Source organism: Grammomys surdaster, unplaced genomic scaffold, assembly GCF_004785775.1.
Source record: "Grammomys surdaster isolate TR1022 unplaced genomic scaffold, NIH_TR_1.0 171, whole genome shotgun sequence".
NCBI lineage: Eukaryota > Metazoa > Chordata > Mammalia > Rodentia > Muridae > Grammomys > Grammomys surdaster.
The window spans coordinates 2,456,103-2,471,329 of record NW_021604619.1 but is presented as its reverse complement, the minus strand read 5'-3'; the positions used below and the strand labels follow the sequence as shown (position 1 = coordinate 2,471,329).

At 38.6% G+C, this 15,227-nt stretch overlaps 1 protein-coding gene across 2 annotated transcripts in view; it reads left to right on the top strand.

Annotated features, from left to right (window-relative positions):
- The window catches only part of Smap1 (small ArfGAP 1), a 76,539-nt gene that overhangs the window by 42,981 nt on the left and 18,331 nt on the right, over nt 1-15,227 (top strand). The window contains exons 3-5 of one of the 2 annotated variants that reach the window (XM_028767234.1): nt 4,646-4,731; nt 5,889-5,964; nt 9,691-9,771. In XM_028767234.1, coding sequence (XP_028623067.1) covers nt 4,646-4,731; nt 5,889-5,964; nt 9,691-9,771 — 243 coding nt within the window. The remainder of the gene's footprint in view (nt 1-4,645; nt 4,732-5,888; nt 5,965-9,690; nt 9,772-15,227) is intronic. The other variant, XM_028767233.1, reaches the window with a different exon arrangement.

Here is a 15,227-nt window from a genome sequence, read left to right as displayed (position 1 = left end):
CTTCCTTCCTTCCTTCCTTCCTTCCTTCCTTCCTTCCTTCCTTCCTTTCTTTCTTTCTTTCTTTCTTTCTTTCTTTCTTTTTTTTTGGTTTTTCGAGACAAGGTTTCTCTGTGTAGCCCTGGCTGTCCTGGAACTCGCTCTGTAGACCAGGCTGGCCTCGAACTCAGAAATCTGCCTGCCTCTGCCTCCCAAGTGCTGGGATTAAAGGCGTGCACCACCACCGCCAGGCCCTCAATTCTTTTTAGCCTGTAAAACATCTTTTTTTTTTTTTCCTGTGAGTGAAATCCAGTTTTATTTAAATGCCACATTAAAATGAATTGGGATTATAAATTCAAGAGAATGTGCCTCTAACTACATGGTTGAAATTAGAACTTTTTAAAAAATTATCTTTAAACTTTTCTTTTACAGTCGTTATTCTCCCCCTCCCACCCCACCCCACCCTGTCCGTCCTCCAATAGTTCCTCATCCAATTCTTTCTCCCCTGTCTCTAAGAGGATGTCCCCCCCCCCCCCAGACCTCCCCACTCCCTGGGGCCTTAAGTCCCACAAGGGTTAGGTGCATTTTCTTTCACTGAGGCCAGACTAGGCAGTCCTCTGCTGTATGTGTCGGGCCTCATAGAGTCCACCTCCAGTAGAAAGACAGGACATCAAGTGGAGGGGGATGAGGTTGCCATCCCACAGTCAAAAACTCTGACCCAGAATTGTTCCTGTCTAAAAAACTGCAGGGGCAAAAATGGAGGAGAGACTGAAGGAAAGGCAGGCAGTCCAGTGACCAGCCCAAATTGCGATCCAGCTCAAGGGGAGGCTCTCAAGCCTGACACTATTACTGATGCTATGGTGTACTAGGAGCCTAGCATAGCTGTCCTCTGAGAAGAGGCCCAACAAGCAGCTGAAAGAGTCAGATGTAGATATTTGCACCCAACCAGTGGACAGAAGCTGCTGACCCCTGTGATTGAATTAGGGAAAAGCTGGAAGAACCTGAGGAGGAGGGCGACCCTGTAGGAAGACCAGCAGTCTCAACTAACCTGGACCCCTGAGATCTCTCAGACACTGAGCCACCAACCAGGCAGCACACACCAGCTGATATGAGCCCCCTCCCCACCCCATACATATACAGCCTGTAAAACTTTTAAAACTCAAATTGTTGAATATAAGTTTTGTTTTCATGATAAACTAATTGTACTTACGGCTAACACATTGGTTCATATCTTAAAGAACAGATGGAATCTAATGGCAGTGCTAAATACCATTAACTTTAAAGTATGTTCTACTTAGCTGGTATATCATAACTATGACCCTCAATATTCTGTTATGTTTTTATAAGCATGAATGGACATTGACTTTGTATCCAATATGATCTTGTAGTCTTCTGATAACCTTTGTTAGAATCAGTACATTCTGTTTACCAAATGTGTTTTTAAAGTCTTAATTTTAAGTTAATGTCTTAAATCTGTTTTTAAAAGTCTTAATAGAAATATTGACTTGTAATTCATACTTTTCCATTGTTCACATTTAAGTCCGGGTGAAGTAGAAAAAGCTATTGAGAGGGGGATGATCAGCCTCACTAAAGCAGGATTATACTCAAAATACTTAATACATACACTCGAATTTTTGATGGCTTGAATACAAGTATTTCTCCTAGAAAAGTGAAAACAGGTTTTAAAATGTGTTTTTTAAGGGTGTGGGGAAAATGTGTTTTTCAGAACTATGTCTAATACTTACAGTCTGACAGGATTCCTAAAAACTAGATGGTAAAAGTAAAGAAATCTCATTTATAACCCCTAGGGTACATTTCCTCCTGGTTACAAATAATTAAAAATATAATGCCTTTTCTCTTAGGCTTTTTTTTTTCCATTTATTTATTAGGGATAGAATGAGCATGGAGTACGAGGCTGTAAGGCAGGTACAACAGGTTCTCTGTCAGTCCTTTTTACCTTTGTACAGATGGTCAGATCACATTCAGAAAAGTCCACTGTAACTGTTGTCTTCCTAGGTAGTGGGTTTGGGTTTGGGTTTGGGTTTTCTCCTACCTTGTGGGTTTTGGGGCTCTATCTCAGGTTAAAAGGTTTGCAGCAGGCACCTATACCCACTGAGTCATTTTATTAGCCCTTGTGTTTTCTCCTGAGAAACATGCCATTTATTGTCCCCTTTTTCTAAATGTCCATTTTCCACCAGCTCAGGAAAACTGAATTATTTGCCAAAGGACAAGCAACTGAAATTTTCCTTTTCTGTCCGTTCTTTTTCTAAAGCATTGTGGATAAAAGACTAAAGAACGGTATTTTAATAGCAGTAGTGGTAGTTTAACAATGAAGACTAGTCTAGGTGCTATGGTGCACTTCTGTAACCGCAGAGCTCAGAAAAATCAGATGTTTAATCTCCAGCTACATAGCAAATTCCAGGCTAGCCTGGGCAACACAAGTCCCTGTATCCAAAATCAGTTCAAACCAGACCCATACCCAGCCCCACTAACAAGGAAGAGAACAGTTAGAATGTGCTTACAGTGAAATTTTCTGAGTGTGCGTTCTGACCATCTGTACATTGGTAAAAAGGGTTGAGAGAGAACCTGTGGTACTGAGCAGAACAATCCTGTACCCTCTTTATGCCTCAGTGTCCTAACCTCTAAAATGAGAACCAAGTCTCTGAAGCAGAGCTTGGTGTTTGTAAACCATGTAAGACAATAATCCTAGTTTTATTGCACAGAGCCAAAAATTAAACTACTGGCTGTGGTTTCTGTTGATTCTGTTCGGAGTTGAATTATAAAAACTTAGGCCTGTTACATCTCAGTTTTGTTACGTGTAAAATTTCTGTAATACCTATCTCAGGGTAGTTTAACATGCAGCCGTGTATTTGCACGTAAGTAAAAATGCATGCACATAGAGAACTGAGGCTAATGTGTGACAGCACAGTCATAATGTATTTCCTTTGTTAGGTATAGGGCAGAGCTTTTTCTGCATTTCTAGTATGTGATATCTTGAAACTCTGAGGACAGCTGGTTCATGCCACCTTCCTTCTCACTTCCAAATGACAGCTGTCTTTTGCAGCCCGTTGTCGTCGTATCGCTTGTTTGACATTGCCTCTTCATCTCCACTGCTCCTCTGCTTGCCTCTTTCTTCCATTGTTCTCTAGTCTACTTTTAGAAACTGGATTCTCCCCCAAAGTTCTCTTTGCATCTGTGATGTCACTAAGCTTCTCCACCAGTCCTAGTACACAAACCAACCACGATTCTACACAGTCCTGTTCCGGCAGCTGTGTCCTGTGGAGTAGCTCATTTCATATTTCCTCCTCCTTCCTGATCTTTATGCTGTTACTTTGCCTACTGTCTAGTTGCAGTGAGTAATGTCACTAGAACAGTGTTAATAATTGGTATGAATAATTGATGAATTATGTGTGTGCCAAGATGAATCTTTACTGCCGTACTTAAATAAATGCATTCAGTAGATATTGGTAGTGATGAAGCTTGCTTAGTTCTCTTGGAGAGGACTGAGTCTGGGTCCCAGGACCCCATGTTGCCTAGCAGTGATCTGTAACTCCAGTTCAGATGAGCTGATGCCTTCTTTTGGCTCCAATAGGCATCAGGCACACATGTGCTATATATACACATGTGAAAGTGAAACACTCACATACTGAAAATGAAAATAAAAAGATTTATGATTATAAAAGCATGTCCATTTATATAATCTGGTATATGTAAGATATCATCAATTACACACTGCATTCTTCTGTTTTCTGAATTCTTAGATTTTTTGAGAGAGAGGTTTGTTATTAGTTTTGTGTATTCTGTACCTGAAGTGATTAAATTGTAACAGAAGTGTGTTATTTAGATGATAGTTCTGAAGGTACCAGTCCAAGATTAGGCTTTATTGCTTTTGGCTATATTGAGGTCAGTGGATGACAATGGTGGGGAGTGCAAGGTGAAGTGAACTGTCCTATTCTGAGTCAGAAGAGGCCCTAATGACTCCCACTGGCTCCACTTAGAGGTCCCATTGCCTCCCAGTGGTGCCACTTTGGGAAGCAGACCCCTAACAAGTGAACCTCTGGGGAACACTACAGAAGCGGTCTATACTTTTATGTGGAATTGAGCTATTAAAGTACAAAGATGGGTTTTTTTTTGGGGGGGGGGAAAGCTTTTAGTAGACTCTCAAAGGGTTATCATTCCAAGCAGCTAATGTACTTATGTGAAATTCTAGGCAGTGCCCTCTCTTTTATCAGGCTTCCATGGTAATCTTTCTAACTATAAATTATGAAAATTCTAGAATAAACTCTGTAGTAAATATGATCTTAAGTTGGTAGTCCTGGAAATGCCAGCACTGTTCAAACATTTCATTTTTGTAAATATTAGAACTACCCACAAAATGTCAGGAATTTCAGTTTTAAGAAGTTATAAGTACAAAGGTAGGGTTGCATTCACAGTAAATGACATTTAGTAAATCTTGGAGTCACATGTGTTTATAAGATGAAGGATTAAATATAATGCCTCTGTTTGAAACTTGAATCATTATCCTTATAGTTAGGATTTAAATTATTATCTTAAGGAGAAGAATATATGTTGGAAATAGTAACTGTTACTCAGGATTTGTATATGTGTATGTCAGAATTACTTTTGTTTGTGTGAATAATGAAAAGATTTGCCATCTTTTTTATTACAGTGCATGCAAGATATGGGAAATACTAAAGCAAGACTACTGTATGAAGCCAATCTTCCAGAGAACTTTCGAAGACCACAGACAGATCAGTATCCTTTGAATTTATATATTGTATATGTAAAACGAGTTAGCGTACTTTTACCATTAATATTGTATGTTGATACTTAGGAAGAAGTGAACGGTTTTATAGTATCATTAATTATTGGAAATTATCTGCACAGGTGGACATATAATTCCATCAGTGCTCAGAGGTGGAGGTATAAGGTCTTATGTGCCAACTTACAGTTTGCTACATAGTGAGAACCTGTTTCATGGAAATCAGGAGTGGGATGTAACCCACTCTCTGAGTGGTTTTGCCATAAGCAGTTCATGGAAAATGAGAACAACCAAAACCAGCATAGCTCTTCTTCAAGTGATTTCCTTGGAACTGAAAAAAAATAATGTTGTAATTCATTTTAATGTTTTCTAAATAGTTTTCTGTTAATAATTAGGAGAGTCTTAATGCTTTCACCTGCCTTAATCTTTCATTTTTCTAAAACAGTATCAAACAGATAAACTTGGCCTTGTGTAATTTTTTTTTTCATAATATTCTTTACGAAGATAATGCTGAAAAGCTTTCTGGTTGTAAGTGGAAACCTTAGTTGTAGCTACTGAAGTTGTGCATTCCTTGTCTTTGCAAAAAAAAAAAAAAGATTGGCCACTATTTTAGTATGTAGGAAATCCTGAGTTTCTCCCATTCATGATAAAGCTGGTAAGGTAAGAAAAATCATGTTGGAATCAGCCACTTAATCTTTTTGAGTTGTTAATTCATTTATGATGTGAAAATAGCCATTATATTATAGTACATTTACCCAGTACATTAATTGATTGTTGAGAGGAATTAAAAAAATGAGTATACAGCATGTAGCACACACTGTTAGCTGTATTCTGAGTACTGCATGGATGCTAGCTCATTGCAAAATGAACCTGAGCTAAACTGAAGGTGCTGGGTGTGGTGGTTCTAGAATTAACAGTTATGCTGGTTTGTTTTTAAGTTGGATGATTTATTTGTTTGTTTGTTTTGAATGAGTTTTCCTGAAATAAATACACTTTCTGTGGGATAAAGAAAAGTGGGTTATGGAACAGAATAGATGAGCAAGTGGGGATTGAGGCATAGAGAAATTAGAGTGGGCCATTTGGGGGGAACAGATGAAGGGGAATGTACATGGGGCTGAACTCTCTTTTTCCTTAAGTTATCTGTCTTCAGAGCAGTAGAGTTTTTCATCAGAGATAAATATGAAAAGAAGAAATACTATGATAAAAATGCCATAGCTATCACAAATGTAAGTAAAATCTTCATTTTTCACCAATTGATGTTTGTAAGTAGATTTCAAAACAGACAGCTCAGTTTCTTTATTGTAAAACATGTTAGTTACAGCTATTTACATATTGGGATTTTTTTGGTAACAATGTTGAGAGCTGGCAAAGTAGTACAGGTTCAGCTTCCTTGACTGGGGTGGTTCATGGTGCTTGGCCCAGGGAGTGGTGCTATTAGGAGGCGTGGCCTTGTAGGAGTATGTGTGACCTTGTTGGAGGAAGCATGTCACTGTTGTGGTGGGCTTCTAGACTCTCCTCCTAGCTGCCTGGAAAATAGTCTTCTACTGACTGCTTTTGGATCAAGATGTAGAACTCCTGGCTCCTCCAGGACTGTGTCTGCCTGCGTGCTGCCATGCTTCCCAGCATGACAATAATGGACTGTGTTGCATGACTACTGAGTTTTATGTGGCTCTAATTCCTGTATTAAATAGCCCTAATTTGCTTTAATGTCTTTTTTTTTTTTATAAATTATGTTTTCTGTTTCAGTGTTAATCTTAATGTTGTCAGGATATATTACTGCTTTTAATTTGTTTTCTTATTTTAAGAGTGAACCATAAGGCAGTTTCAAAACAAAGTACTGATTTGCTTCTTGATTTTCTATAACAGATTTCAAACTTGACAAAGCAATAAACTGCAGCAAACCAAATGTCATTTCTTTTTTTTTAAATTTTTTATTGGTTATTTTATTTATTTACATTTCAGATGTTATCCCTCTTCTCAATAACCTCCCTATCCTATCCTATCCCTCCTTCTCCTTTTTGTGTTTTTTACCATTTTAATTACATGCAAATATTAAGGTCAGTTCTAGGTTGAGGAACTAGCAATACAATAGATGCTAAAAGTCAAGGAACAAGCAAGGCAATAAACAAAATCCTGTGAATATTCCCATGATCACTGTTTCTAAGAGCTTATCAGAGTGACCAAAATATCTGAGCCTACTTCCTTGTCCTAGCCCAAAGTCATTTTCCTGTCTGAAGCCTACTTCTTTGTTCTGGCCTAATATTTAGATTCCTGCCTGAAATTACTTCTTTGTTCTAGCCTAATGTCAGATTCCTGCCAGAAGCCTTCTTCCTTGTCCTTGGCCAATGTCATATTCCTGCCAAGCAGCCCATTTCCTTGTCCTTGGCCCATGTCAGATTCTTGCCAAGCAGCCCCAAAAGCTCTCCACCTCTACCCCTTTTTTATTTCTTAAACAAGACTGAGCCTGTCTTAGGTTGTTCTGACAAGAATGCCTTCCTTACCCATCATGGAATATGCATTATCAAAAGCAGTTCACTTCTGTCTTAGATTGATAAGGCTTTGTCAAGAATCTTACCTGTCCTTGGCTTGCCAGCCTATTAAATTAATAACTCTGTTTGGGGGTCCATTTTTAGTTTCAAGCCATGTACTTTGGCTGCCAACAAGTTGATATTGTTAAAGACAAGCTTTAACACAATGGACTGGAATAAAAGTATTCTCAGGAAAAAAAAAGACTAGCATGACAAGCTATATATGCCATTCTTGAAGCTTGACCAAAATGGAAATAGTGACCTCAGAAAAGTGTCACACTGCTGCCTCTGCCTCTGCTTCAGGGTATCTGTGAGCCAAGCCACTAGAATCCATCATGAGAGTGAGAGAGGCTAGAGCAGAGTCTTCTTATTGCTGGGGATTTATTTTTAGTTATAAGGAATGTCTTCAGTAGGCTGCCCTGGTGATGCTGACCTAGAGTCTTAGTCAAGAGCCTGATGCAGAAGGATCCCAAGGTCAAGGTATGCCTGGGCTACAGAGTGAATTCAAGGCCAACCTGGGCTATGTCCCAGTGAAGAACAATCAATGAATACTTGGATTCCTAGAAAAAGCCATGTGAGATCAAAAAGAAAGAACTACTAAAGTGGGCATTTGAACTAGAGGGTCTAAAAAGAGTAAAGGCTCCCACAAGTCAGTAGAGGCAGACAGGAGTTGAGAGCAGGAGGAGTTGTAGGTGACTGACTAGCAGAGTGTAGCCAGAGCAGGAAAGGAAAGGGTGATACAGTACACTAGGTGTGATCTAGGTAAGGAATGTGGACTTTGTCGTTACGTAATGTGTGTAAATTACTGAAGATGAAGTTTGCATGTGAGGGTCACTTAGTGTAGAGAGTGGACTGGGGAAGGCAGGAGAACTCCCAGATGACAGTAGTGCTCTCTACAATAGGGCAGCTGGTGAGGGTTGAGAAGTAGATGGTTTCGAGAGATTGAGAACTTCCAAGAGAACATACTCTTTTGTCCTCTCTTACACCTCCTGAAGAGGACAATGGTCACTTTTATAATAGATTGTCCTTTTGTTTCTGGATCTGCTGAATGCCCCTCTCACTTTTCATGATTTTATGTCCTGCTTTTTTTTTTTACAAGTTTGTACAAAGAAGTTTTATGATACAAGTTACCTAATTAGTGATCTCACGTTTTTATCCTACATTTACATGAAATTTAATAAATATCTCTAGGAATCACCAGCTTTCAGTCAGGCTCCAAAGTACAGTTTGACCCAGTCCTCTCTCCTCTTTGAGACAGCATCTTGTTAGGTACCCTCTCTGGCCTGGAATTCACAAGCCTCTGCCTCTGAGTGCTGTGGATTAAAGGTGTATGCACCATTCCTGGCTAGTTTGACATTCTCTGAATGGAATATCTACATTTCCTTGTGATGTGCATTTACTTTTATGTAGGGCTTGGTTTAATATTAATTAAGTGGCTAGTTTACACAATTACCAGATCCAACACTATACAAAGGGGAAACAAACTTCTGCAGTGATTCAAGAACTACTGTCATAATTAGCTAGCAGATTGAAGGAGGACTTGGCACCTTGGAGTATTATTTTGACATCATATGATGGCTCATCTATAATAGCAACTCCAAATCCCCATAGGCACAACCAGTATGACAGGGAAATATAGAGACATCAGCTTTATGGCTCCAAAGATCTGCCATGTGTGTGGTAAACATACTCAGTTACATTTTTGCAGTAAAGAGAGCAGTAAGAGAGTGTTTCTGTTAATCATCTATGCATGTAGACGTTGGGTGGGAAGATGTGTGCAAAGCTTTCAGGTGAATTCTGACTCAGTGCTTTAGTAATCGAGTTCCAGGGCAGCACTGAGACTTCTGTCTGCATGCTCATTTTCAGGATCTCGTGAATAAATTACTTTGTAATAAGTCTCTTGCTACTCACCTGTTACACTAATTTAACTTTTCTCCCACTCTTTGCCTATGCTTTCTTAAACATCAGGTTAAAAATTTAATTAACTATTATTATGTCCCCTTTATTTTAAAGTTATTTTTAAAGTTATCAAAAACAAAAAATTATTTTTGCTCTCCTTCTATGTTGCATAAAAACTTTTTTCTTGCTTCAAACTACTAGAGTTTTGGTGGTAACCTTTGACTGCTAATGAGTTATCAGAGAAAATTATACTTAAGATAGTTTTGTTATGGTCTTGTGTAAGTACGATTTAGAAAACTCCATTTTAAATATATACAGTTTCTACTACTATGTCTTTTTTTAAATATTTCACATAGACATTGTTTTAAAAACATACGTATTCTTGATGAAATGTTTTACTTTGTTAACATTCTTTTAACTACTTTTATCAGCAATGCATGAGTGTTTGTTTCTTGCTGATGTCTGTTGGTTTTGACCACCGCCTTCTCTTCTCTTTCCTTCCTCACTTTGCATCTGCACATCTAGATTTCCTCTTCTGACGCCCCTCTTCAGCCTTTGGTATCCTCCCCTTCTCTGCAAGCTGCTGTTGATAAAAACAAATTAGAGGTATAGTAATGTTTGTTGCATGTGCATTTGTACCGTTCTTTGCTAGGTGGGCTTCCCCTCACGATGCTGTGATTTAGGAACACCTGGAGAATTCATGCTTTGAATGATCTCCAGAATGAAAAATGTCAAATACATTAATTTACTGAGTCTTGTTCTGTGCAGTTGGTGTGATTAAAGGTTTCAGCCTATATTAAACTTCAGAGTGACTGATTTGGGAACTGTTACTATATGTAGCTGTTAAGTAACTTCTCTGTTGCTATATTCGTTACTACCTTAGGAATTTTAATGATACATTGTTGTTGAATTCTTTTAATCTGTAGGTTTTTGGTCAAAAAAAAAAAAAACCCTTTTCTGACTATGGTGGTGTTGCCTTAAGCATTTGAAAACTGTCAGATTTCCTTTTGAAGAAATATTAACTGTTATATAAAAATACATATTTTATATGCTGGTGAATTTAGAATGGTCAGTGATGGGTTGTTAGAGTCTATTCTGAGTGAAGGTGAAGTTACAACCACTCTGTATTCTTCAAGTCTTGTGTGTGCACATTTGAGAGTTTTAATTTCCTTTGTTTCTACCTTTTCCTGTGTCTACTTCTTGACAAATGGCATGCTAGACTTGTTGGACACAAAGCCAAATAAGATGTAACTGTACCCTTGTAGACTTTACAGTCTAATGGGGGCACATAGGTAACTACGCAGTAGTTTATAATGCAGTATATGTATGCTGTGAGTGAGAGAGCTTAGCTACTGTTATATAGAAAATAAACTTCTGGTGCATTTTGTATTCTGAATAGGCACATGCTAGCTCTAAGGATCAGGAGGTATTCCAGGTAGAGAAAGCAGCTTGTGAAGAAAGTATGGTTGGAGTACTGTGTTTAAGGACTTGCAGGTTGAATAGTATGAAGGAAATAGGACTGCAAGGGGGAGAGAAGTAGGGAAAGGTGGCAAGAATCCACTGAAGGTGATTGGCTTTAACCTGAAGGCAGTGGGTACTTTAACAATGAGTGTTAAGGGGAAAGAGGTGAAGGATCAGATTTTCTTATTCTAACATTGTTCTACTGGCTCTTGGGGAAGTGAATTTTGTGGTAATGAGTGAAGAAAAGCCTTAAAAACTAGGCTTAGTCTGATGTTTGGCTGCCTTCATCTACACTGCAACTGTATTAGTCAAGCTCTGGCAGAGCCTCACAGGGGACAGCTGTGGGGGAGCACCCTCATAGAGGCTTGGGTGAGGGGAGGTGATAGGGGGTTTGTGGAGGGGAAACTGGGAAGGCGGGATAACATTTGAATGTAAATAATTAAAATAACCAATAAAAAAATAAGAAGAAAACCTAGGCTTAATCCAGGGATAGATTGACAGAGATGTCTGGTAAAATGGGACAGAGAAAAGAGTAGTTTTGTGAGGTCTTGAGGTGGAGTATGTGGTATTTAGTAACTAGAAGGGGATGCTTTGGAAGCCTTTGCTTCCATTCCCAACTTGAGCATCTCCATGTGATAGTGACCTACAGTGAGATAAGGATGCATGTTGGAGAAAAGGATTTGACTTGAAGAGAGAAAAGGAACAGGAGATGAATTTTAAAAGTTGGACATGTTTTTGAGGTTACAGATGCCTGGTAGATACAACTCAGAGATATCGAGGTATGAGCAGTAGAGTCTAAATGTTTGCTGAACCACCAAAGCCATGCCTGTGAGAATAGCAGGTTATCAGAACATGCAGTGCAGAGTTCAGGGTAAACAGGTTCAGATGATTTGAAGGTTCAATTTCAGTTTTGGGGAGCTGTGTTCTTTTCCCTGTCTTCCCTCCTTTCCTCCACCTTCCCTTATTTTGAGACAAGGTTTCAATGTAGTTCAGGGTGATCTTTAACTTCTGATCCTCCTCCTGAGTGCTGAGATTGCAGTGTGTGTCACCATGCTTGGCTGTTGTCCTGTCTTAGTCCTGTTCTGTCCTCTCCTTTCCTCCTTTTCTTTACCTGTTTCTTCTTTCCTTCTTCCTTTCCTTCTTTCCCCTTTCCTTTTCTTTCCTGTCCTCCTCATTCTTCTTTCTTTTTCTTTCATATTCCTCCTCTCTTCTTTTTCAGCTTTTTATCATATGCATAAGCATCATCTCTGCGTCAGACTCTATGATCCTACTTTAGAGCCCAAGTTGTTAATGTTGCCTCTAAGCCCAGGTCATTCTGTAACTGGAGTCAGCTGTGTTTCATTAGCTGAAATTCTAGTATAAAGGGGAGTCAAGGCATGCACTTTGTCTTTATTAAATGTAACTAGGTACATTTATTTTGGGTGCTTTCATGTATGTCCACTAATCCTGGTGATTGAGATACCAGCCTTTTCCATTTATGATGTTTTCCTTGAAAAATAACTTTGTTTCTGTAGGGGTTGCTGTATCAAAATACCACATGTGATGTAGCTTTTGAACAACAGTAATCTATTTCTCACAGTTCTGGAGGCTGTAAAGTTCAAGACCAAGGCCATGTGTCTAGTGTGGGCTCCCTTGCTTATTCATAGAATGACATCTTGCTGTGATCTCACTTGGTGAAAATGGGTAAGACTCACTCTGGGGCCTCTTTTACAAGGACACTAATCCCAGTCATAAGGGTTCCACTCTTGTGACTTAATCACCTCCCAGAAGCCCTCACCTCTTAATTCTGTCTCACAGTGGTGGGGATTTAGTCTCAACATACATATTTTGAAGTGGCCACAAACATCCCAACCATAGAAATAACTAACAGCTCTGAGAGGTGAAGGAACAATTTACTTAGCTTATTAACAGGGGGCAGTTTTTCTCACTAAACATTACTAATTTATATCTAGAAGACGTATTATAATTTATAAAATACTTTTTGCTTGTTTTATTTTTCTTGTAATGTAGGGATAATTACTTATTTCACAAATTTGTTGTGAAGATGCCTAGCACAGAAAGGTTCAGTAGTTACTAGCTGTAATATAAGGAATAACATAAGGTGACACGGATGCTCCACTGTGCTTCAGCGAGCAATGACACAGGAGTGCTTAGCATATGTGGCCCATCAGCACAAAGGGATGCTGCTTAGTTGTTGTGTTTTGAGTATTACTTTCCTAAGTTTTGTTTTGTCATTTGTAAGAAGGCAGCATTGACAGTAGTTTCAGATAGTTTTTGTAATGATTAAATTAGACACTAAAGTGTGCATAGATGTATTTTGGAAATGCAGGTTTGGTTTGGGTTTTGGTTGAGTCACATATAGATGATACTTCTAGCCCCAAAGGCTTATATTTTACTTTTACTCTGAACTCCCAAGTAGTTGGGCAGATAAAAAAATATTCTTAGAAATAACCTACTTCCTAGATGGCTTTTTCTAGACCAGTTTCATATATGCTCATTTGGTAGTTGAAGTAGATTGCTCTTTATGCTTTATCACTTTAAGGATTCAGAAAGTACAGTTTTATGTTACATTTATTTTGTTCTTGAAAAGCATGATTGAAACAGATGGCTGGAGAGGATTGTAGTCTTATAAGGAGCCTTAAATAGAAACTTTTTATCTAGGTTGTTCCAGTTTGCTTTTCTGTTGCTATAATAAATACCATGACCAATAGCAGGGGAAGAAAGAGTTGATTTTGGTTTACACTTGTAGGTCACACAGTTCATTATTGTGGGCAGTGGGAGGAGGAACCTAAGCACCATGGAGGAATGCTGCTTATTTGTGCTGTTAGCTTTCTTATGTGACCCAGGCCCTGTCTATAGGGAGGGGACCCTCACAGGGGCCTAAGCCCTCCCACGTCAGTCAAGACAAGCTTTCCTATAACCACAGACTAGTCTGACCCAGGCAGTTGTTGAGTTAAAGTTCCCTCTTTCCAACTAACTATATGCTTCTAGTTGGTAATAAACACCAAGACAAGGAAGCTTGCCTGTATTCCCATTGTGCTACACGTACACTGTTTGCTGGTGTCTGTACAAGTGCACTTACCAGTTTACCATGACTCACACTACTTGTCAGTAAAGGAGAGGGTAGCAGGAGACTTGCTCTACAATTTTGCTCCAAATTCTTTAGCTTATAGTTGAAGGCATTCCTATTTATACCATAAATAGACTTGTCATTTTTTAAAATTTTGGATGAGTGCCCAAGTTTCTTTCTTTTTTATATTTTGCCACAGGTACTGAAATATAATTTCTCATATTGATATCCTGCTTTAGTTTACACTATTCTGTTTCTATACCTTTTAAAAATAAGTGTACATTAAATTTATGTTGACTTTAATGAATACTTATGAGCAATCACTATATAGCTATTATCTATCAGTGTGTAAACTGAATGTTGTTATCACATCAAGATCTCTCATCTGACTTTCTTTTAGTCACTTTACTCCTTGTGCATAAGAGGTAGTTAACACCCTGACCTGTCCACCATTGTCACTGTCAGGTTTGTGTTTTTATGTGTGCAAGCATGTGCTTTAAATTATTTTATTATTTTGTAGCTTTATACTGGCATTCATACTTCCAAGGAATGTGTTCTTGTTGTTTCAAACTTTATGTGAGTGGTATGTGTCCTCTGGAGCTCAGTCAGCCCACATCACAGCCTAGGAATTGCACTGCTCTCTACTGATTCGGCCATGGAAAATAAATAAGCACTGACAGAGGCCACCTCAGAGCTGAAGGCAGCGATGGATTTGCTCTGCATATAGCTTGACTGTTTCATGTACTTAAATTTTTAAAATCAATCTCTCTCTCTCTCTCTCTCTCTCTCTCTCTCTCTCTCTCTCTCTCTCCCCCTCCCTCCCTCCCTCCTCCTCCCCCTCCCCGTCCCCCTTCTCTCTATCTGTATATAGTGATCTGTAAGATTTGTTGTTATTGTTGGTAATTCTCCTTGGAGTATACACGGTGAACATCATAGTACCATCATCTTGGTTTACTGTAACTGTTACACCAGTTATTTGGTTCTGGCCTCATGCACTGTTCTTAGTATTTTTAATGAGAAATTTTCTATATTTTTTTATAAATACATAAAACTATGATAATGACCTGAAAATATTTTGTGGTTACTTTGGAAATTATAATAATTTTGTATTTTAACTCCCGTGTTTTACTGATACAGTATTACTTTATGTCACAATTAAAGTCTGTCCTGTTGGACATGTGATGCATGTCTTTAACCCACTTGGGAGTCAGAGGCAGGCAGATCTGTTGAGTTTCAGGACAGTCTGGTATACCGATTGAGTTCCAAGATTGCCAGAGTTATATACTGACACACTGTCTCAAAAAAAAGTCCTATCAGTCGGTTTACTTCTTACACATATTGTGTGTGTATAAAATACTTCATATATATACACACCCACATATGCTTATCTATATACATACACACATGTATAGTTATATAGTCTGATGAAAACGTGAGAGTTTGCTGAGTGGAGTTCTCACCATTTAAAACAAATTCTGAAGTTTAAATTGTCTTACTCAAGTTTTGAGTAATCCTCTGTATTGTCATTTAG